At 45.3% G+C, this 21,901-nt stretch overlaps 1 protein-coding gene across 1 annotated transcript in view; it reads right to left on the bottom strand.

Annotated features, from left to right (window-relative positions):
- Positions 1-21,901, bottom strand: part of sgsm2 (small G protein signaling modulator 2) — a 239,368-nt gene that overhangs the window by 187,458 nt on the left and 30,009 nt on the right. The window contains exon 2 of the mRNA XM_080210376.1: positions 4,528-4,603. Coding sequence (XP_080066502.1) covers positions 4,528-4,603 — 76 coding nt within the window. The remainder of the gene's footprint in view (positions 1-4,527; positions 4,604-21,901) is intronic.

Below are 21,901 nucleotides of genomic sequence, written 5' to 3'. Positions count from 1 at the left end.
TGCAAGGTTCCTACGGTTACAATGACAGAAGACAACTGGGGAGTGGTAGTGTGGATGGGTAGTAACCTGTAATCTAGTTTGAATAAAGAGAACCCAGATGATAGAGGTAGAATGGAAGGGTCGCAAACATTGATCGTCAATGATTGCAATTAGCTGGACACCCAGGGAATGGTGTGCCTATCTATTGAGAAATGTGTCAGGTTATTGATGCGGAACGTGTGGCTAAATGTGAGGTTATCCAATTTGGTAGCAATAATAGGAAGGCAGATATTATTTGAATTTTTTTCATATTCATTCTTGGGACATGGGCATCGCTGGCTGGCCAGCATTTATTGCCTATCCCCAGCTGCTCTTGAGAAGGTGGTGGTAAGCTGCCTTCTTGAATCACCATGATGTGGAGATACCAGCATTTGACAGGGGTAGGCTCAGTAAGAAGCCTCACAACACCAGGTTAAAGTCCAACAGGTTTATTTGGCAGCACAAGCTTTTGGAGTCTCCCTACTTCATCAGGCGATCAGGTGATGAAGGAGCAAGACTCTGAAAGCTCTTGCTACCAAATAAACCTGTTGGACTTTAACCTGGTGTTGTGAGGCTTCTTACTGTTCTTGAATCGCTGCAGTTCATGTGCTGTGGGTTGACCTACAATGCCGTTAGGGAGGGAATTCCAGGATTTTGACCCCAACAACTCCGAAGGAACGGCAACACATTTCCAAGTCAGGATGGTGAGTGGTTTGGAAGGGAACTTACAGGTAGTGATGTTCCCAAGTATCTGCTGCCCTTGTCCTTCTAGATGGAAATGGTCATGAGTTTGGACAGTGCTGTCTAAGGGGCTTTGGTGAATTGCAACAGTGCATCTTGTAGATGGATAGGGTGTACATTGAGTGATGGTGGATACTCAAAGACCTTAGTGGCCTCATGCATCAGTTTTGAGAGTAAGCATGCAGGTGCAGCAGGCAGTAAAGAAAGCAAACGGTATGTTGGCCTTCATAGCAAGAGGATTTGAGTATAGGAACAGGGGTGTTTTACTGCAAGTGTCCATGGATGTTGGGTGAGGCCACATCTGGAGTATTGTGTACAGTTCAGGTGTCCTTATCTGAGGAGGTACATCCTTGCTATAGAGGGAGCGTAGCAAAGTTTACCAGGCTGATTCCTGGGATGGCAGGTCTGTCATATGAGGAGAGACTAAGTTGGTTAGGATTATATTCGCTGGAGTTTAGAAGAGTGAGACAGGATCTCATAGAAACCTATAAAAATCTAACAGGGTTATACAAGGTAGATTCAGAAAGAATGTTCCGAATAGTGAGGGAATCCAGAATTAGGGGTCATAGGTTGAGGATAAGAGGTAATATTTTTAGTACTGAGATGAGAAGAAATTTCTTCAGAGAGTTGTGGAACTGTGGAATTCACTACTATAGAAAGTGGTTGAAGCCAAAATGTTTCACAGACTCACAGAATCATAGAACCCTGCAGAGCAGAAGGAGGCCATTCAGTCCATTATGGCTGCACTGACAACAGCCCCACCCAGGCCCTATCCCCATAACCCTATGTATTTATCCTGCTATTCCCCCTGACACTAAGGGGCAGTTTCGCATTGCCAATCAACCTAATCTGCACATTTTTGGACTATGGGAGGAAACCGAAGCACCCGGAGGAAACTCACCTCGACACGAGGAGGGCAAACTCCACATAGGCAATGACCTGAGGCTGGAATTGAACCTGAAACCCTGGCTCCGAGGGGCAGCAGTGTTAATTACTGTGGCACCATGCCATCCACTTTGCATGTTTCTATGTTCTATGATTTCAAGATGAAATTAGATATAGCTAAAGGGGTGGAGGGAGGAAATAGGATATTGAATTTGATGATCAGCCATGATCAAAGTGAATGACGGAGCAGGCTTAAAGGGCCTACTTGTAGTTTCTATGTAACGCACAAGGCAACACTTTGGAGATGGAGGAAGAATGTACACTGGAGAACCCCGCTTTCTCCCCCTCACTAAATAACCTCAAATTAGACTCTCAAAAACTGAACTGTTGATTGTCAGAAAACACCCACAATGGATTAAAACAGAAAGCTCAGTCCTAGCATGACCTGACGAAACCTGGTGCACTAAACAATTGTGTTAGGGGAATTGGTGAACATGTAATGCAAATCTTATGATTCTAATCGGGTTTTGACTCAAGTGGATTGAACTGAAAGTGTAGTAAAGTACTACCACTCTGAACAGCCAGAACTGATAATGTTTCATAATGGCTAAATGAGTCGCATATTCAATCATTCTTCTCCCTCAAGAAGAAATGACAGTGCACATAAGATAACACTGTTGGGTGTGATGATGGAAGTTATTTTTTTAAAATAGTTTTGGCATTACCGTGGTATTCTGTAAAGATGGCTGCGTGTGTTTGTGTGGATGTGTGCGTTGGTGACTCATTAAACTGGGGGACGGTTAAAACTCACAGAATCATAGAACCCTACAGTGCAGAAGGAGGCCATTCAGCCCATTATGCTTGCCTGTGAGAGCAGAGAGATAAAAGGGGCAATAGCGTAAGGTTCATGCATTTGTAATAAGAGGCTGCGGTGAAGTCGGATTTAGAATTTGCATTATGAAATAAGTAGTGACTTGGCTTTTCAGCTGTAGAATTTCAAGGGGATGTTTAGAAGGAACTTTTACAAGCTACAAAAGGTTTTGTAAGCGAACAAAGGAAGGTGTAGTGAATTCTACTGATCTTAAAGTGGAGGCAACAGGAAAACACAATATATCTTTATATTCAGAAAAGTTGAATTCAAAGAAGCATTTGAGAATAATGGAATCTGAGATACAAGGGAAAAAATGTATTTAAGGGAAGAGTTTTAGCTGAGTGGTAGTGGCTGAGGAGGTGTGGGGGGACAGAGTCCTGTGCTAGGAAAAGGTGAGAGCTATGAATTTGAAGCAGCCATCCAGACAAGCCAGGAAAGTCTTTGTTTCTGATTTTTTTTTTGATTTCCACATCAGAATGGAAACATTTGAGGACTAGAACCAGGGGGCATGGCCTCAAAACAAGGGGAGCAGGTTTAGGGCTGAGTTGAGGAGGAACTTCTTCACCCTAAGGGTTGTGAATCTGCAGAATTCCCTGAAGCAGATGAGGCCACCTCATTGAATGTTTTTAAGGCAAGTGGATTGAACTGAAAGTGTAGTAAAGTACTACCACTCTGAACAGCCAGAACTGATAATGTTTCATAATGGCTAAATGAGTCTCATATTCAATCATTCTTCTCCCTCAAGAGAATAATTTATAAATTATTGATAATTATAATTATTGAACAGTAAAGGAATTAAGGGTCCTGGTGAGCGGGTGGGTAAATGGAGCTGAGTCCACGAAAAGATCAGCCATGATCTTATTGAATGGCAGAGCAGGCTCGAGGTGTCAGATAGCCTACTCCTGCTCCTAGTTCTTATGCTCTTATGAGTTGTGAGTTACACCCTTATTAAAATCACAGCAGTTCTTCGCCTTGGGTAATATTACTGGATTTTTACGGTGGAAAATCTATAAGGGTTTGGTACTAAGAAGGTAAAATAAAGTTTATTTATTAGTCACAAGTAAGGCTTACATTAACACTGCAATGAGGTTACTGTGAAACTCCCCTTGTTATCACATTCTGGCGCCTGTTCGGGTCAATGCACCTAACCTGTCTTTCAGACTGTAGGATGAAAGCGGAGTACCTGGAGGAAATCCACTCAGACAGTGCGTGGGGAGAACATGCAAACTCCACACAGACAGTGACCCAAGGCCAGATTTGAACTCAGGACCCTGGCGCTGCGAGGCAGCAGTGCTAACCACTGTGCCACTATGCCATTGTTTGTTTATTGTGTGTTCTGACCAAGAGAGTGTTTTGGGATGGTTGTTCTGTAAGACTAATTTAACTATGTGTGCGTTTAGGTTTTTTTTCTCATTAATTAATCTTTTAATTTTGAAACTCCTAAATGTGTTACTGAATGTCTACGCTCTTGGGGTCAGTAGCTTTCTCCCCATCGTTTCCAAGTACAAAAAAAAGTTTACGATCAGCAAGACAAGTTTCCCTCTCGGTTCTGGCCGGCTCAGCAAATAACAAGCAGCAAATAACAGCGCTAGCTCTTCTGTACCGTATGAATATCTGCTGTGGTCGTATTACAGGGAAGTGAATGAATGTCATTCAAATGTTTGCTCCTTCTCCACTCTAGAAAGTTAGGATCATGGGTACAAGAGTAGGCCATTCGGCCCAACAAAAGTGCTCCACACATTTGTTAGCTGAGGCAATTCTATCCACCTAAACCCCCCATACTCACTTCTCAAGGATCAATTTCCCTTTTAAACACAGCTGCATACCCAATACAACTTTGGATTCAAAAGGAAATAACTTGTACTCAAATGCATTGAGTTTTACAGAATAGTAAAGAACCTTTTTGTATACTGATGGGACCACGTACATAGTGATATACCTCAACATAGTGCATTGTCTACTTTTAACATGCGCTTTCTGATCACAAGCAACTTGTGCTTAGTGCCACTTACTACACAAGGCAATGATATGGCTGCTGTCCTCATGCACAAACTTCCTGGTGACTGCTTCTTCCATGATTTGTTTCACCTGCAGCAGAAAATAACAAAGAAAAAACACAGATTCAGACAACTTTTCGTGGCATAATATTTTCAAGAACAAGTTTGTGGCGTTATATAAATAATTTTGATTTGATCTATTATTGTCACGTATATTAGTAGACAGTGAAAAGTATTGTTTCCTGCGCATTACATAGACAAAGCATACCATTCATATAGAAGGAAAAGAGAGACTGCAGAATGTAGTGTTGCAGTCACAGCTACGGGCTATCCAATGACTCGGACTGCCCGGAGACAGACCCAAGTCAGCTGACCACAGAAAGGTCTCTGCGAACTGAGAATGTGACAGTTCTGAACCAGCTGTGACAGCTCTCTAACAGCATTCCACTCCAGATTAACAAAGGGCAGCTGAATCTGTAGTCTCCTGGGCAGGGAACGGAATCAGAATCAGAACACATGGAACCTTTCCCATAATACACATCATAGAATCGACGAGTGGGAGGAAAGAGTTCACAAAATCCTTGTGCAATTTTAACATTTAATAACTTTGGATGTGAACAAGATAGATGAGAACAACCACATATAAAAGGATTCAGAATTTTAGATGCTGAAATGGCTTGAATGTGGTGGGACAATAGAATTGTGTGTTTTGGCAAACAAAACTCAAGTCTATAAATATTAATAAAAATAATGATGGACTTTACTTTCATATGTCATTTACAATTTGCCTTCTTCATGCCCACATCCAAAGTTACTGGAGGTTAAACCTGCGCAAGGATTTTCTAAACACCTTGTACACGTGCCACTATACTGTTTTGAACAAAAGGAGTAGGCCATTCAGCCCTTCCATCCAGCCCCTGCCATTCATTGAGATCATGGCTGATGTTCTGCATCAACCATTTTCCTGCCCTATCCAGTGGGGGTTGGCTTGAAGGGCTGAATGGCCCACTCCTATTTCTGAGAGAATAGATCAGAATCCCTAAAGTGCAGAAGGAAACCATTCAGCCCATCGAGTCTGCACTGACAACAATCTCACCTAGGCCCTATTCCTGTAACCCCACATATTTACCCTGTTAATTCGCCTGACATGAAAGGGCAATTTAACAAAGCCGATCCACCCAGTCCACACATCTTTGAACTGTGCGAGGAAACCAGAACACCTGGAGAAAACCCATGCAGACATGGGGAAAATGTGCAAACTCCACGCAGACAGCGACCCAAGGCTGGAATTGAACCATTGTGCTAACCACTGTGTTACCATGTTCAAACTCAATCTATAGCATGAATGCAAGGTGTTTAAGAGAGGCCCCTTGATCTTTTTAATATATAGAAATCCATCACTGTGAACATACATGAGGACTGAGCCTCCGCAGGCTCTCTGGGGCAAAGAATTCCAAAGGTTCATTCCCCCAATGATGTAGTGGAAGTTCTTTGAACAGAAAGTTGCCTTCCTCACTTTCTCTTTCCCTGCAAGTTTGGAATTACAAACCAACTCTCACCAACATTTACAGATGCACCATAGAAAGCATTCTTTCTGATTGTATCACAGCTTGGTATGGGCTCCTGCTCTGCCCAAGACCACAAGGAACTACAAAATGTCATGAATGAAGTCCAGTCCATCACGCAAGCCAGCCTCCCATCCATTGACTCTGTCTTGGCAAAGCAGCCAACATAATTAAGGACCCCACAGACCCCGGACATTCTCTCTTCCACTTCGGGAAAAAGATACAAAAGTCTGAGGTCATGTACCAACTGATTCAAGGACAACTTTGCCCCTGCTGCCATCAGGCTTTTGAATGGATTAACCTTACATCAAGTTGCTTTTTCTTGATGGCGGCACAGTGACGAGCACTGCTGCCTCACAGTGTCAGGGACCTGGGTTCAATTCCCGACTTGGGTTACTGTATGGAGTTTGCACGTTCTGCCCTTGTCTGCGTGGGTTTCCTCGGGTGCTCTGGTCTCCTCCCATAGTTGGAAAGACGTGCAGGTTAGGTGCATTAGACCATGCTAAATTCTCCCTCAGTGTCAGAGTGTGGCGACTAGGGGATTTTCATAATAACTTCATTGCAGTGTTAATGTAAACCTACTTGTGACACTAATAAATCAATAAAAAACCCATAGCTATGACTGTAACACTACATTCAGCCCTCTCTCCTTTCCTTCTCTAAGAATGATATACTTTGTCTGTACAGTGCGCAAGAAACAATACTTTTCACCATATACTAATACATGTGACAATAATAAATCAAACCAAAAGAACACATCTTCCAAACAGTCCACATACAACATGCTGAGACATGCGTTTTAAATGGTTCTTTGAATAAGAGGTGTTATCTGCTTCACTCCTCTGGCAACACATCTTGAGCTGTGTTGGAAATAGAAATATGCCCAGGATAGCTCAGGCTGCGTGTTCCCACGGAACTAAAATATGAAGCTCATGATCTAATGAGCAGAGAAAGTGAATTTAAGTATAGTTGTCACATCTGACTTTTACGCTGCAGGTATGGTGAAGCCAATGGCTACACAGGGTATTTCACAGCCAGAGGAACTAATCTCACTGCGGCTGACAGTCACATACTGACAGCCGGGGTAGAGGTCTACACTTGCCCGCCTTTCAACCCCAGGCTGTGAGACATACAGTGTCGGGTTCAAAGGGGCAGAGAAAGAATGGCTCCTTCAGGAATCTTCGCAGCAATGATGGACACCCGATTCCACATTGTTGCGCCGTTTCTATGCCTCAATAAAGTGACACTGCCGCTTAAACTTCACCTTAAAAATCACTCAGAAATGGAGATGTTTGCGGCCCTCTGTTACACCTCTAGACAAAATAAATGAGCGGTCATTGTAATAAGTGAACAGAACGGGCGGCACAGTGGTTAGCACTGCTGCTTCACAGTGCCAGGGACCCTAGTTCGGCTTGGGTCACTGTCTGTGTGGAGTTCTCCCCGTGCCTGCATGGGTTTCCTCTGAGTGCTCCAGTTTCCTCCCACAGTACAAAGATGTGCAGGTTAGGTTGATTGGCCATGCTAAATTGCCCCTCAGTGTCAGTGAGATTAGCAGGGTGAATACGTGGGGTTATGGGGATAGGATCTGGGTGGGATTGTTACTGGTGCAAGGTCAATGGGCTGAATGGCCTCCTTCTCCACTGTAGGGATTATATGAATGTTATCAGGCAGCGTGGGGGGATAGTGGGATTTGGAAAGGTGAAGGTTGATGGGATGGTGATGCTGTATTTAAATCGAGATGCCCGAGGGAGTGGAGTGACTAGCGAGGAGAGCATTAGAGGGTCAAGCAGAGAAGACGTGGATTAATGTGGCCCTGGAGTAAAGTTAGGGAAGGAGGGGGAAATGTTGGGCAGATGAGGAAAGCAATCGTGGTCAGGTGGAGGAGCAGGAGGAAGCTGAGCTCCGGATTGGGCTGTGCAGAGGAAGAGGCAAAATGGGAAGTTGGGTAATGCCATTGCAACAGAGCCTGAGGAAATCAGTGCCACAGTGACAGAGTGCAACGGTTCATAAACAGGGAGAATTTAATGAATTTATTCAGTAAGACTTGAGGGTTTTGTAGATTGTAGAATGCCTGTGAAAGGAGATGCAATCAATCATTGGAATTTGAAAATATGACTCCTGGATTCGTTTTACTGATACGTTGAGTAGAATTTCAAAGACGGTGAGCAATTGGTGCTCACCAGCCTCAGAGTTTGTGCGTAACATCCCACCGCCAACTCTCGGAGGCCCCTCTGCCATTTAACATTCATTTGAGTGTTGACTGGCAGTGGACAGGACCTCTGACTCGCCTCAATAAGCAGTCCAATCAGATTGGCCGACAGCTTCCCAACCCATCCAGGCCATCATAAAGAAACCATCCCCTACGGACAAGCCCTCCGCATACACAGGATCTGCTCAGACGAGGAGGATTGTAACAGCCACCTCCAGACGCTAAAAGATGCCCTCATAAGAGTAGGATATGGCGCTCAACTCATCGATCGACAGTTCCAATGCGCCACAGCGAAAAACCGCACCAACCTCCTCAGAAGATAAACACGGGACACGGTGGACAGAGTACCCTTCATCGTTTAGTACTTCCCCGGAGCGGAGAAGCTACAGCATCTTCTCCGGAGTCCTCAACACATCATTGAAGAAGACAAACATCTCGCCAGGGCCATCCCCACACCCCCACTTCTTGCCTTCAAACAACCGCACAACCTCAAACAGACCGTTGTTCGCAGCAAACTACCCAGCCTTCAGGAGAATGGTGACCACAACACCACACAACCCTGCCACAGCAACCTCTGCAAGACATGCCGGATCATCGACATGGATGAAATCATCTCACGTGAGAATACCATCCACCGGGTACACGGCACACACTCTTGCAACTCGGCCAACATTGTCTACCTGATGCGCTGCAGGAAAGGATGTCCTGAGGCATGGTACATTGGGGAGACCATGCAGACGCTACGACAACGGATGAATGAACATCACTCGACAATCACCAAGACTGTTCCCTCCCTGTTGGCGAACACTTCAGCAGTCATGGGCATTCGGTCTCTGACCTATGGGTAAGCGTCTTCCAAGGCGGCCTTCTTGACAGTGCAGAGTCGCTGAGCAGAGACTGATAGCCAAGTTCTGCACACATGAGGACGGCCTCAACTGGGATCTGGGATTCATGTCGCACTATCTGTAACCCCCGTGACTTGCCTGGGTTTGCAACATCTCACTTACTGTCCTGTCTGGAGACAGTACACATCTCTTTAACCTATGTTAATGCTATCTCCACTCACATTGTCTGCATCTTTAAGATTTGAATAGCAGGTTAGCTGCAAAGACGTGCATTCTAATCAGTATTCTGTAAACTGTGTGCGTCTTTATATACCCTTCTCTGATCAGACCCTTCCACACATCTGACAAAGGAACACCATTTCCGAAAGCTTGTGGGTTTACTATCAAATAAACTGGTTGGACTTAAACCTGGTGTTGTGAGACTTCTTACTGGTTTACTAAAGGCAGAGCAGGTGAACACAAGGTGCTTAATTTTATTGCAGTCTGAAGCCTATCAGCCAGTGCAAATATCCACTTTGGGCATTAATGTGCAGGGAAGGTGTCACATCGCTGCACATTCAAGACTTTTTACAGCCCAAGTTCGATTGGTTTTTATGGTAATGAAAGAAAAGATTTGAATGCAATCATTCCAGGTGAATGATCACAAGCTATGAATCAGGGCGGGAGAGGTTTTACAAAGAAAATATATTTCCATCAACCGTAAAAGAAAATGTTTGGACAGGTAGTGATTCTGTGAATTATAGAACTTCAACGGTGCAGAAGAGGCCATTTGGCCCGTCAGTTCTGCACTGACTCTCTGACAGAGTATCTTACCCAGGCCCTCTGCCCTGCCCTATCCCATAATGCCACACATTTACCATGGCCAATCCATCTAAACTACACATCTTGGGACACCAAGGAGCAATTTAGCATGGTTAATCCACCCAATTTACATACCTTGATAAACCAAGGGGCAATTTAGCATGGCCAATCCACCCAATTTACATATCTTGGGACACCAAGGGGCAATTTAGCATGGCCAATCCACCCAATTTACATATCTTGGGACACCAAGGAGCAATTTAGCATGACCAATCCACCCAATTTACATATCTTGGGAAACCAAGGGGCAATTTAGCATGACCAATCCATCTAACCACATCTTGAGACACCAAGGGGCAATTTAGCATGGCTAATCCACCTAACCTATGTACCTTGGGAAACCAATGGGCAATTTAGCATGGAAAATCCACCTAACCTGTACATCTTAAGAACATAAGAAATAGGAGCAGGAGTAGGCCAACTAGCCCTTCGAGCCTGCCCTGCCATTCAATAAGATCATGGCTGATCTGTCATAGCTCAGTTCCACATTCCCGCCCTCTCCCCATAACCCTTAATCCCCTCTCTCATCAAAAACCCATCAACCCGCGTCTTAAAAATATTTAGCGAGGCAGCCTCCCTCCAAGGCTAAAATATCCTTGCGTAAGTACGGCGCCCAAAACTGCACACAGTACTCCAGCTGCGGCCTCCCAATGCCCTGTACAGCTGCAGCAAGACCTCCCTACTTTTATATTCAATCCCCCTCGCAATGAAGGCCAGCATCCCATTCGCCTTCCTGACTGGTCCTGATCTTGGGACACCAAGGGGCAATTTAGCACGGCCAATCCACCTAACCCGCACATCTTGGGAGGAAACCCGTCCAGACAGGGAGAATGTGCAGAATCCACACAGATAGTTGCCCAAGGCTGGAACTGAACCTAATTCCTGATGCTGTGAGGCAGTAGTGCTAACCAGTGCACCCTCTGAGATCACTGACTGACTTTCCCCAGACTTACCTGCGGCTGGGATTCTCCAGTCCCGCTACTGTGAATGAAGCTTTGGCTGAGCGCCAAATTCTCCATTTTCTCTAGCAGTGGTAGTGGGGCATGCGAGACTGGAGAATTCTGGCCCGTATCTCAACAATCAGAAAAGCCTCGTTAATATCAAGTGTTAATGTAGGCTGCAGGAACAGCATGACTGTTTGTCTTTTACCTTCAGCAAGTTTATTCTCCACACAGCTCAGCAGAGATGCAAACTCTTTATGGTTCCTCTATACCAACTAAAGAGTCTACTTAAATCCTTTTGGAGATTGAACCAATCACCATCTGATTGTCTTTAATAAGACAATTAGCCCAACAATGTAACTGTCAAAGCAAGCACTTGCTGACACACTGACAGTCTCCTCTGGAGTTGGGGGGGAGACTATAGTCACACACTGATCAGAGTGAGGAGTTGAAAGAAACTAGCACAGCTCAGTATATACGCAGCTACATAAATAATTACACATAGAAGTATTCAAAGTCACAGATATTTAGAATAGATGGGCGAATATTTCAGGTGAAAATCTTTTGCGAGAACGAATTGCATTTTCAGATGATGATGGAACCCCCATCCACTGCCTGTCTACTCTGATTGCAGTTACAGAGAATGGCAGCACAGTGGTTGTGGTACTGAACTTGTAATCCAGTAATCTGGACTAGAACAGCGATGCGTTCAAATCCCATCATGGCAGCTAGGGATTTAAAATATAGTTAATGAACAATCTTGAATTGAAATTCAGATGTTAACAAGCAGCACGGTAGCATAGTGGTTAGCACTGCTGCCTCACAGCGTCAGGGACCTGGGTTCGATTCCGGCCTCAGGTCACTGTGTGGAGTTTGCACGTTCTCCCCATGTCTGTGTGGGTTTCTTCTGGGTGCTCCGGTTTCCTCCCATTGTGCGGGTTAGGTTGATTGGCCATGTTAAATTGTCCCTAGTGTTAGGGGATTAGCAGGGTAAATATGTGGGGTTACGGGAATAGGGCCCGAGTGGAATTGTGGTCAGTGCAGACTTGATGGACCAAATGGCCTCTTTCCGCATTGAAGGGATTCTATGATTAGTGACAACAATAGTGACTCTGAAACTTCTGGTTGTCATTAAAAACCCATCTGATTCACTAATATCTTTACTGTGACCCCAGACCCACAGCAGTGTGGTTAACTGCCTTCTGAAATGATCCAGCAAGTAGCTCTGTAATGGACAATATTCCCCTGGGGATTTCATAGAGCCTTGTAAAATTCTAACAGAGAGCAGATTCAGAAAGAATGTTCCTGATGGTGGGGGAGTCCAGAACCACGGGGTCACAGTTTGAGGATAAGGGACTGAGATGAAGAGAAATTTCTTTATACAGAGGATAGTGAACGTGTGGAATTCATGACCACAGAAAGTAGTCGAAGCCAAAACGTTGTGTGATTTCAAGAAGAAATTAGATATAGCTACAGGGATTAGGGGATATGGGAGGAAGGAGGGAATCAGGATATTGAATTTGATGATCAGCCATGATCATAATGAATAGCAGAGCAGGCTCAAAGGGTCTGTCCCTGCCTCTAGTTTCCATGTTTCCAAATGCTGGCTCGTCCTGTGAATGACTAGAAATAAAATTGAATTCAGCTTGTTCATATGTGAGCAGCATGGTGGCACAGTGGTTAACACTGCTGCCCCACAGCGTCAGGGATCTGGGTTCAATTCCGGCCTCGGGTCATTGTCTGTGCGGAGTGTGCACGTTCTCCCCGTGTCTGCATGGGTTTCCTCCGGGTGCTCCGGTTTCCTCCCACTCTCCAAAGATGTGCGGGTTAGGTTGATTGGCCATGTTACATTAACCCCTAGCGTCAGAGTGATTTAGCAGGGTAAATACGTGGGATTACAGGGATAGGGCCTGGGTGGGATTGTGGTCGGTGCAGGCCAGATGGGGTGAATGGCCTCTTTCTGCACTGTAGGCATTCTACGACGTGTATATAGAAGGGTTACACTCGAGCTGTTTGCAGTGAGAGTCCAGAACAAGTGGCGAGAGTTAAAAAATTAAGATGTGATGGAACAAAAATGGAGCACTATAATCGAGTTATTTTTAAAATTCATTCTGAGGAAGCGTGCGCCTCTGGCAGGAACGGAACCCTGCACCGCTCTGAAAGGTGGCGTTGAGCCTTCTCAATGGGCAAATCTTCTTAGAAGGTGTTGCAACCAAATTGTTTCAAAGGCTTTGAATGGACAAGTCAGTCTATTGCCGGAATCTTAATGCCGTTCACACAGGCAGGGTTTTACAGTGCATGGATTTTTCGGTAACAAGAGGTGCGTACAATGAGAAACCCCGTTGACAACGGCGGGACTGTAAGATCCCACCGCCAGCAAGCGGAGCACCGTCCCCCACCACCACGGAGAGGGAGAAAAATCTCACCTCCTGTTTGTGGGACTGGAGTCACACATTGGCCGCAGATAGGAAGCTGTGTCATTAGTGCAGCAAACAGCAGCAACCCACACAGCTTCTCTGCCACTCTCACTGATGGCTATCTTTCATTATTTTTTAAAATTAACTACAATCACTTTCTCAAACGACCATAGTGGGACTTGGAACCGTACATTTCCTGCGTCATTATAATAATGGAATAAAAGGGATGAAGGCAGCATGAGTAATCCGACAAATAATTAACGCACGTGTAATTGGTTGGGTGACAGGGAGCGGAGAGCTGGTGGTGAATGGCTGACGAGAGGGAGGTAGTGGGATTCCCCAGGGGTCAGAGTGAGGACCCCCACTTTTCAAGGTGCTTATTAATGACCTGGACTTTGGTGTAAAAGGGGGCACAATTTCAAAATCTGTGTACAACATAACACTTGAAATGTTGAGAGTTGTGAGCAGGGTGGTAATAAACTTCAAGAGGCACACAAGTGGCAGGTTAAATTTAATACGGGGGAAGTGATTCATTTCGGTATGACGAATGAGTAGAGGCAATATTACAGCGCAGGTTACAATTCGAAAAGCGGTGCTAGGGAAGAGGGGCGCAGGGTACATCATAGAATCCCTACACTACAAAAGGAGGCCATTTGAGTCTGCACCGACAACAATCCCACCCAGGCCTTAACCCCGTCACCCCACATATTTACCCCACTCATCCCTCTAACCTACACATCCTGGGGCAATTCAGCATGGCCAATCCACCTAACCCGCACATCTTTGGACATATTTTCAAATCATCGAAGATATCAGAGTGAGTTGAGGGAGTGGTTACAAAGCACACAGGATTACAGGCTTTATAAACAGGGGCATAAAGAGATGGGGTGGGGGGAAACAATGAAGTTATGAAGAGCCGATAGACAGCAATGGTTTGGCCTTAACTGGAGTATAGAGCCACAGAGGTTTACAGCATGGAAACAGGCCCTTTGGCCCAACTTTGGTCCATGCCGCCCTTTTCTTATAAACATTAAGCTAGTCCCAATTGCCAGCATTTGGCCCATACCTCTCTACACTCATCCTACCCATGTAATTGTCCAAGTGCTTTTTAAAAGACAGACTTGGACCCGCCTCTACTACCACCTCTGGCAGCTTGTTCCAGACACTCACCACCCTCTAAGTGATAAAAATTGTCCCCTGGACCTTTTTGTATCTCTCCCCTCTCACTTTAAACCTATGCCCTCTAGTTTTAGGCTCCCCTACATTTGGGAAAAGATACTAACTATCTAGCTGATATATGTCCCTCATTATTGTATAGATCTCTATAAGATCACCCCGAAGTCTCCTGCGCTCCAGGGAAAAAGTGTATCAGTCTATCCAGCCTCTCCTTATAACTCAAATCATCAAGTCCCAGTACCATCCTAGTAAACTGCACTCTTTCTAGTTTAATAATATCCTCTCTATAATATGGTGACCATGACTGCACACAGTATTCCAAGTGTAGCCTTATCAATGTCTTGTACAACTTCAACAAGACATTCCAACTCCTGTATTCAATATTCTGACCAATGAAACCAAGCATGCCGAATGCCTTCACCACTCTGTAAACCTGTGACTCCACTTTCAAGGAACTATGAACCTGTACCCCTAGATCTCTTTGTTCTAAAACTCTCCCCAATACCCTACCATTGACTGAGTGAGTCCAGCCCTGGTTCAATCTACCAAAATGCATCACCTTGTATTTTTCTAAATTAAACTCCAGTTCTGGGCACTCATTTTAGGGAGGAGGGGAGGGTATTAAAGAGAGTGCAGAAAAGATTCACGGGAGCGGTTCCAAGCATGGGAAACTTCAATTGCATAGTTACATTGCAGAAACTGGATTTTTCTCCTTAGAAAATAAGATGTAGAGAAAACTCGATAGAGGTATTCAGAATCTTAAGAGGTCTGGACAGAGTAGTTCAAAAAAACTGTTCCCATACACAGAAGGATTGAGAACAAGTTGATACCAATTTAAGGAAATTGGCAACAGAACCAACGTTGACACATGGAAGGTCTTTTTTGTGCAGTGAGTGGTTAGGATGTGAAATGCACTGGCTGGGAGTATGGGGAAGAAAGATTCAATCAAGGCCTTAAAAACACTGGACATTCGCTGAAAATGTTTGCAGGCTACGGGCCAAAGGCAGGGCAGTACGACTAGGTGATTCGCTCTAACAGAGAGCCAGCAGTAACACAATGGGCTGAATGGTTGCAGCTGGCTCTCTGCTAGGGCCATTCTGCAAATCTCACAGTATCACAAAGTGCAGAAGTGACCCTTTGGCCCATCGTGTTTGCACCAACACGTGAGAAACACTTGGCCTACCTACCTATCTAATCCCACTTACCAACGCATGGCCCATAGCCCTGAATGTTATGATGTGCCAAGTACTCATTCAGGCACTTTTAAAAGGATGTGAGGCATCCTGCCTCCACCACCCTCCCAGGCAGCGTATTCGAGACCGTCACCACCCTCTGGGGTAAAAAGGGTTTTTCCCCTAAACCTCCTGCCCCTCACCTTGAATCTACGTCACCTGGTGACTGATCTTTCAACTAAGGGGAACAGCAGCTCCTTATCCACTCTGTCCATGCCCCTCAATCTTGTACACCTCGATCAGGTCGCCTCTCAGTCTTCTCTGCTCCAACAAAAGCAACCCAATCTCTCTTCATAACTTGAAATAACCTCTTCACCCCCTCCAGTGCAATCACATCCTTCTAATAATGTGGCGACCAGAACTGCACACAGTACTCCAGTTCTGGCCTCACCAAAGTTCTATACAACTCCAACATGAGCTCTTTGCTTTTGTAATCTAGGCCTCGATTGATAAAGGAATATCCCAAAGCCTTTGTCACCGCCCCACTAACATGCCCTTCTGCCTTCTTGCCTCTGTGGACAACATGCCAAGGTCCCTTTGTTCTTCAGAACTTCCTAATGTCATGCCATTCATTGAATACTTCCTTGTCAAACTATTCTTTCCAAAGTGTATCATCTCACACATTTCAGGGTTAAATTCCATCTTCTACTTATCTGCCCATTTGACCATGCCATCTACCAAAGATATTCAACCTCCAGTCAATCTCTGTGTCATCTGCAAACTTATTAATCCCACCGCCCACAAAATCATTTATGTTATGTATGTAAATGATGAACAACAGGGGACTGTGCACAGTTCTCTGTAGTACGCCACTGGACACTGGCTTCCAGTCATTAAAGCAGCCTTCCGTCAGCACCCTTGATCTCCTACAATTAAGCCAATTTTCAATCCACCTTATCAAATTACCCTGTATCCCATGTGAATTTGCCTTCTTTATAAGTCTTACATGTGGCACCTTGTCAAAAGCTTTGCTGAAATCCATATAAACTACATCAACTGCATTACCCTTATCTACACACATGCTCACCTCCTCAAAAAATTCAATCAAATTTGTCAATCCCTGATCAAACATTGTCTCTCCAGGTGGAGATAGATTCTTTTCTGCAGAGTTTTCTCCAGTAGTTTCCCTATCACTAGCGTGAGACTCACTGGTCCATAGTTCCTTGGCTTATCTCTGCAACCCTTCTTAAATAGCAGAACCACATTAGCTGTTTTCCCAGTCGCCTGGCACCACTCGGTGATCAGAGAGAAATTAGAAATTTGGGTCAGAGCCCTTGCAATCTCTTCCCTTGGCTCCCACAGCAGCCTAGGGCACAATTCATCTGGACCTGGAGATTTGTCCAATTTTAATCCTGCCAAAACCTCCAACAGCTTGTCCTTCCCTGTGTCAATTTGCTCCAGAACCTCTCAGTCTCTCTCCCCAAGTTCCATACCTTCATCCTCATTCTCTTGGCCTCTGGCTTATTCATGCACTAACAGTCATAGCACTACCATACCCAGTGTGCAAGCGCGTGTAAGATTTTTTGGAAAGCTTACATCATTTTTTTGTTTAGATGGAAAGGGCCAGATTTTATCAAATGGAAATAAAGTTTTTCAATTCTGTACAAACGGTTTTGCCTCGAGGACAGCACATCATTTTACAACCAAGCATTTAACATTTAATTCCGGAGGGATTCCAGATAATTAATGAGTCCTTAATGCTTTTGTGATGGCCTAAAAATTGCTACTTTAATCATTCATGTTGCTAATTAATTAAATTCCTATGCACTTAAATCCTAAAAATGCTAAAACTTAGAAGCATTACAGTGGGATACCTTAATGTATCGGTACATAATGTTGCACACTGGGAGTCAGGAAAGTTGGGATTGGGATTTGGAGTTGGAGGGGTAGTTGACGGGATGGGGTTGGCAGCCGGTTTGTGAAATTGGCTCTTGTACATTACTCCCACAAATGGAGTGCTGTCCATCCTATCCACATACAAAGCACTGGGTGGTGGGCATGAAGATCCTCAAAGGAATTATAGAATCCCTACCATGCAGAAAGAGGCTGATTTTTCCCTCATCTCCTGTGTCTGCATGAGTTTCCTCACACATTCTAAAGATGTGAGGGTTAGGTTGACTGGCCATGCTAAATTGCTCCTAGTGTCCGGCGATTAGCAGGGTAAATATGTGGGGTTGCGGGGATAGGGCTTGGGTGGATTGTTGTTGGTCCAAGTGTGATGGGCTGAGTGGCCTCCTTCTGCACTGTGGAGATTCTATGATGATGTGGGTATGCCGGCGTTGGACTGGCGTAAACACAGTAAAACTCTCCATTCACCTGACGAAGGGGCTAACCCGAAAGCTTGCGAGTATATTATCAAACAAATAGGTTGGACTAAAACCTGGTGTTGTCAGACTTTTTACTGAGATTCTATGATACCAGGGATCGCGCCTGGAAGCTCCCTGGGTGTCTGTGCCTCGGTTTCACACTGGGTGATGCAAATACCACATCAGCCAACATAAGAGAGTCAGCTTTCAAACCATTCCCTCTCCCCTTCTTCCGCAGTGGATTCTTCCCCAGGTCATCCTACAGGATGGTCCTGGATGGTGGGGCTTTACACAGACATTCATCATTTGACATTGTGACTGTACATGTTCGGCAAGGGGGAGACGGAGACGGTGATGGAACAGTAATCCAGACCCAGGCCAGTGCTTTGGGCACAGGTTCAAATCCATCAAGGCACCTGATTGCAATTTAAATTCCTATTGGTGGGGCGGGTGGAGGGCAGGGGGAGGTTAGTGCTGTGTTCATCACAAGCGCAAATGGCAACAATGCTGCAAAATCCTCCAAGAGTGAGAAGCTCTCGCCAGAGAAATCTTGTTTGCAGATTTTCCCCACCCCGCACCTCATGAGGTACCCACCCATGGAAACTTGATGGGCTGAATGGCCTCCTTCCACACTGTGAGGTTTCTAATGATTCTAGGAAGGCCGGGAAGCTCCCTTCGGATATTAGCGTATTAGCAGGCTTCCCCCCATATCAACCTCCAGGGGGCAGTGTTGGGGCAGGGGGGGTGGACTTCGGTTGGGGAGGTCTGCGCAGGGGGCTTTCCCATGTGGTGGTGGGGGGTATACATGGGGGAGAATCTTTCTTTATTTTATTTCTTTTAAAATCGGGGCACCCTTTAAAAAGTGGCATCCTGATCTCAGCAGAGCTGGTGTTACCTTCTCTATCAGCCCCACCAGAGTGAGAGCATGGGATACACCTCCGGCATTTTCTTTTACACAAGTGTTGGACAATATGGAGAGAAAAGCCAGCTGGCGAGCTGCGTCCCAGCTTTCCTGCCTGATCCAACACTTAGAGGAAAAAAAAGTAGAAACTTTCACCCAATAAATCTGGAATTGAAAGCTCAGAACCTCACAACAACTATCATCGATTGTTGTAAAAACCCATTCGGTTCATTGGCCCTTAGTGGGTTTTTTTAATTCATTCCTGGGATATGGGCGTCGCTGGCTGGTTCGCATCTATTGCCCATCCCTAGTTGCCCCTTGAGCTGCCTTCTTGAAACGTTCTCTGCCCGTTGAAGTGGTGGAGGCTACCTCACTAAATATATTTAAGACGCGGGTAGATAGGTTTTTGACAGACAAGGGAATTAAGGGTTATGGGGAGAAAGCGGGAAAGTGGAACTGAGCCACTTCAGATCAGCCATGATCTTATTGAATGGCGGGGCAGGCTCGAAGGCCTACCCTTATTTCTTATGTTCTTATGTAACGTTGCAGAACATGTTCTGTGGGTTGACCCACAGTGCCATTTGGGAGGGAATTCCAGGATTTTGATGAGGTGACTGTGAAGGAACAGCGATATATTTCCAAGTCAGGACGATGAGTGGCTTGGAGGGGAACTTGCAGGCGGTGGTGTTTCCATGTATCTGCTGCTCTTGTCCTTCTTGATGGAAGTGGTCATGGGTTTGGAAGGTGCTGTCTAAGGATCTTTGGTGAATTGCTGCAGTTCTTGTAGATAGTACACACTGCTGCTACTAGTGGTGGAGGGAGTGGATAACTGCGTCAAGGGGTTAGTAAGGTAAATAAGTAGGGTTATGGGGATAGGACCTGGGTGGGATTATGGTCGGTGCAGACTCAATGGGCCGAATGGCCTCCTTCTGCACTGTAGGGATTCTATGTTTCTATCTCCAGAGAAGGAAATCTGCCATCCTTATCTGGTCTGGCCTACAGGTGACTCCAGAGCCACAACAAAGTGATTGACACTCAACTGCCCTCTGAAATGGCCAAACATAACACTCAGTTCAAGGGCAATTAGGGACGGGCAACAAATGCTGGCCTTGCCCACCTCCCACGAAAGAAGGGAAAGAAAATTAAGCTAACGAAACAAATATTCCAGTGAGGTTCTCCGTCCAGTAGCTCAGCTGAAAACTAGCCATCCACGAGGAGGGAAATCGATACGTGAACGGGAGCGGAGCCTGGAACACAAATCCTAACCCTACAGATGGGAAACAACACTGCGTTATTGCGACAAATTGCCCCCTCAGTACTGTCATCAGCTCCGACTCAAAACAAATCGATCAGTCTGTGTACAAAGCCTCAGTAACGGCTGCAGCCGAAGTGTTACAGAAACCAGACATTGCAAATAAATTGACAGTTTGGTCTGACACACAGCTGTGTTGTTAAGTGTGACATGACAGTAAGCATCTCCACTACTTTCTGCACTGTACCATCAATGCAATTTGCATTCAAATCAAGCTGCAACGTCAATTTTGAATGCAAATACCTCGGTCTAGTTAAAATTAAAAATTAGTAACAGTCAAAATTAATCTTTGATTTCCATTCTGGGATGCCTTTGGGAAAAGCACCAGATATGTAGATAAGTACAGTAACCCTAAGGCAGGTGTACAGCCACTAAACCCAGAGCCCCTCTGTTCCATCTGCAGTCTCATTTTTTTAGTTACAGGGTGGCACTGTGGTCGGCACTGCTGCCTCACAGCACTAGGGACCCGGGTTCGATTCCCGGCTTGGGTCACTGTCTGTGTGGAGTTTGCACATTCTCCCCGTGTCTGTGTGGGTTTCCTCCGGCAGCTCCACTTTCCACCCACACTCCAAAAATGTGCAGGTTAGGTGGATTGGCCATGCTGAACATCCCCTTAGTGTGACAGGACTAGCTAGGGTAAATGCATGGGGTTACGGAGATAGGGCCCGGGTGGGATTGTGGTCGGTACAGATTTGATGGGCCGAATGGACTCCTTACAGGATTCTATGATTCTACAGTACACAGAAACTAATGTTCCCTGCTCCGAAGGATAATCACAAACTTAGGGTCTCATCTTAGTAAATGTTGTTGGGTAGTTTTAAGTGGTCTGAGCATCTTATGGTTAAGAGAGCACTGACCAACATCTAATGACACAGTCGCATTCCCCGGGGGTTTAGCAGTGGCTCCTCCTTGTGTTTGGGGCCAGATGTTTGTGCCTTTCCCAAACGCGTGTTCAATCACTTCACAACAGCCCAAGGCTGGAATTGAACCCGGGTCCCTGGCGCGGTGAGGCAGCAGTGCCAACCACTGTGCTGCCCACACAAATGTTGGATAGATTGAGGAATAGAGGGCTATGAGGAAAGTGTAAATCTTGCTGGCGAGAATGCAAGCTCCAATTTTCGCTGCCTCTCAGCGCCAGGGACCAGGTCAGAGCTCTGATCAAGGGTCATCTAGACTTGAAACATTGGCTCTATTCTCTCTCCACAGAGGCTGTCAGACCTGCTGAGATTTTCCAGCATTTCCTGTTTATGTTTCAGATTCCAGCAGCCATGGTATTTTGCTTTTATCTTGGTTCAAAAAGAGAAATAGCTAGGATTGCAGGAACACTCTCATCCAAATGCTACCTTGGGACGTTGATGGCCATCTGAATCACTAACCAAGCTCCTTTCTGAGACTTCATCTGTATTTATAATTTCACAGATACCAAAGACACACAAAGATTCATTACAGCAAACCACTGGTGTGGGGTACAGCGCTTTCCATGTTTAATAATCAGACCTATTTTCCCTCGGAGCAATGGTTGTATCTACTTTAATAAACAGATTAGTAACCTGAAATCAAATCACATTGCTGTCTTTCATATCAGTTTTCACAATCCTGTTCTGCAAACATCATTATTCTTGTA

The sequence above is a fragment of the Carcharhinus amblyrhynchos genome, chromosome 23 (assembly GCF_965287045.1).
Source record: "Carcharhinus amblyrhynchos chromosome 23, sCarAmb.v2.hapA, whole genome shotgun sequence".
Taxonomy (NCBI): Eukaryota; Metazoa; Chordata; class Chondrichthyes; order Carcharhiniformes; family Carcharhinidae; genus Carcharhinus; species Carcharhinus amblyrhynchos.
The sequence above is the reverse complement of the archived record's forward strand: the minus strand, read 5'-3'. Positions and strand labels throughout refer to the sequence as shown.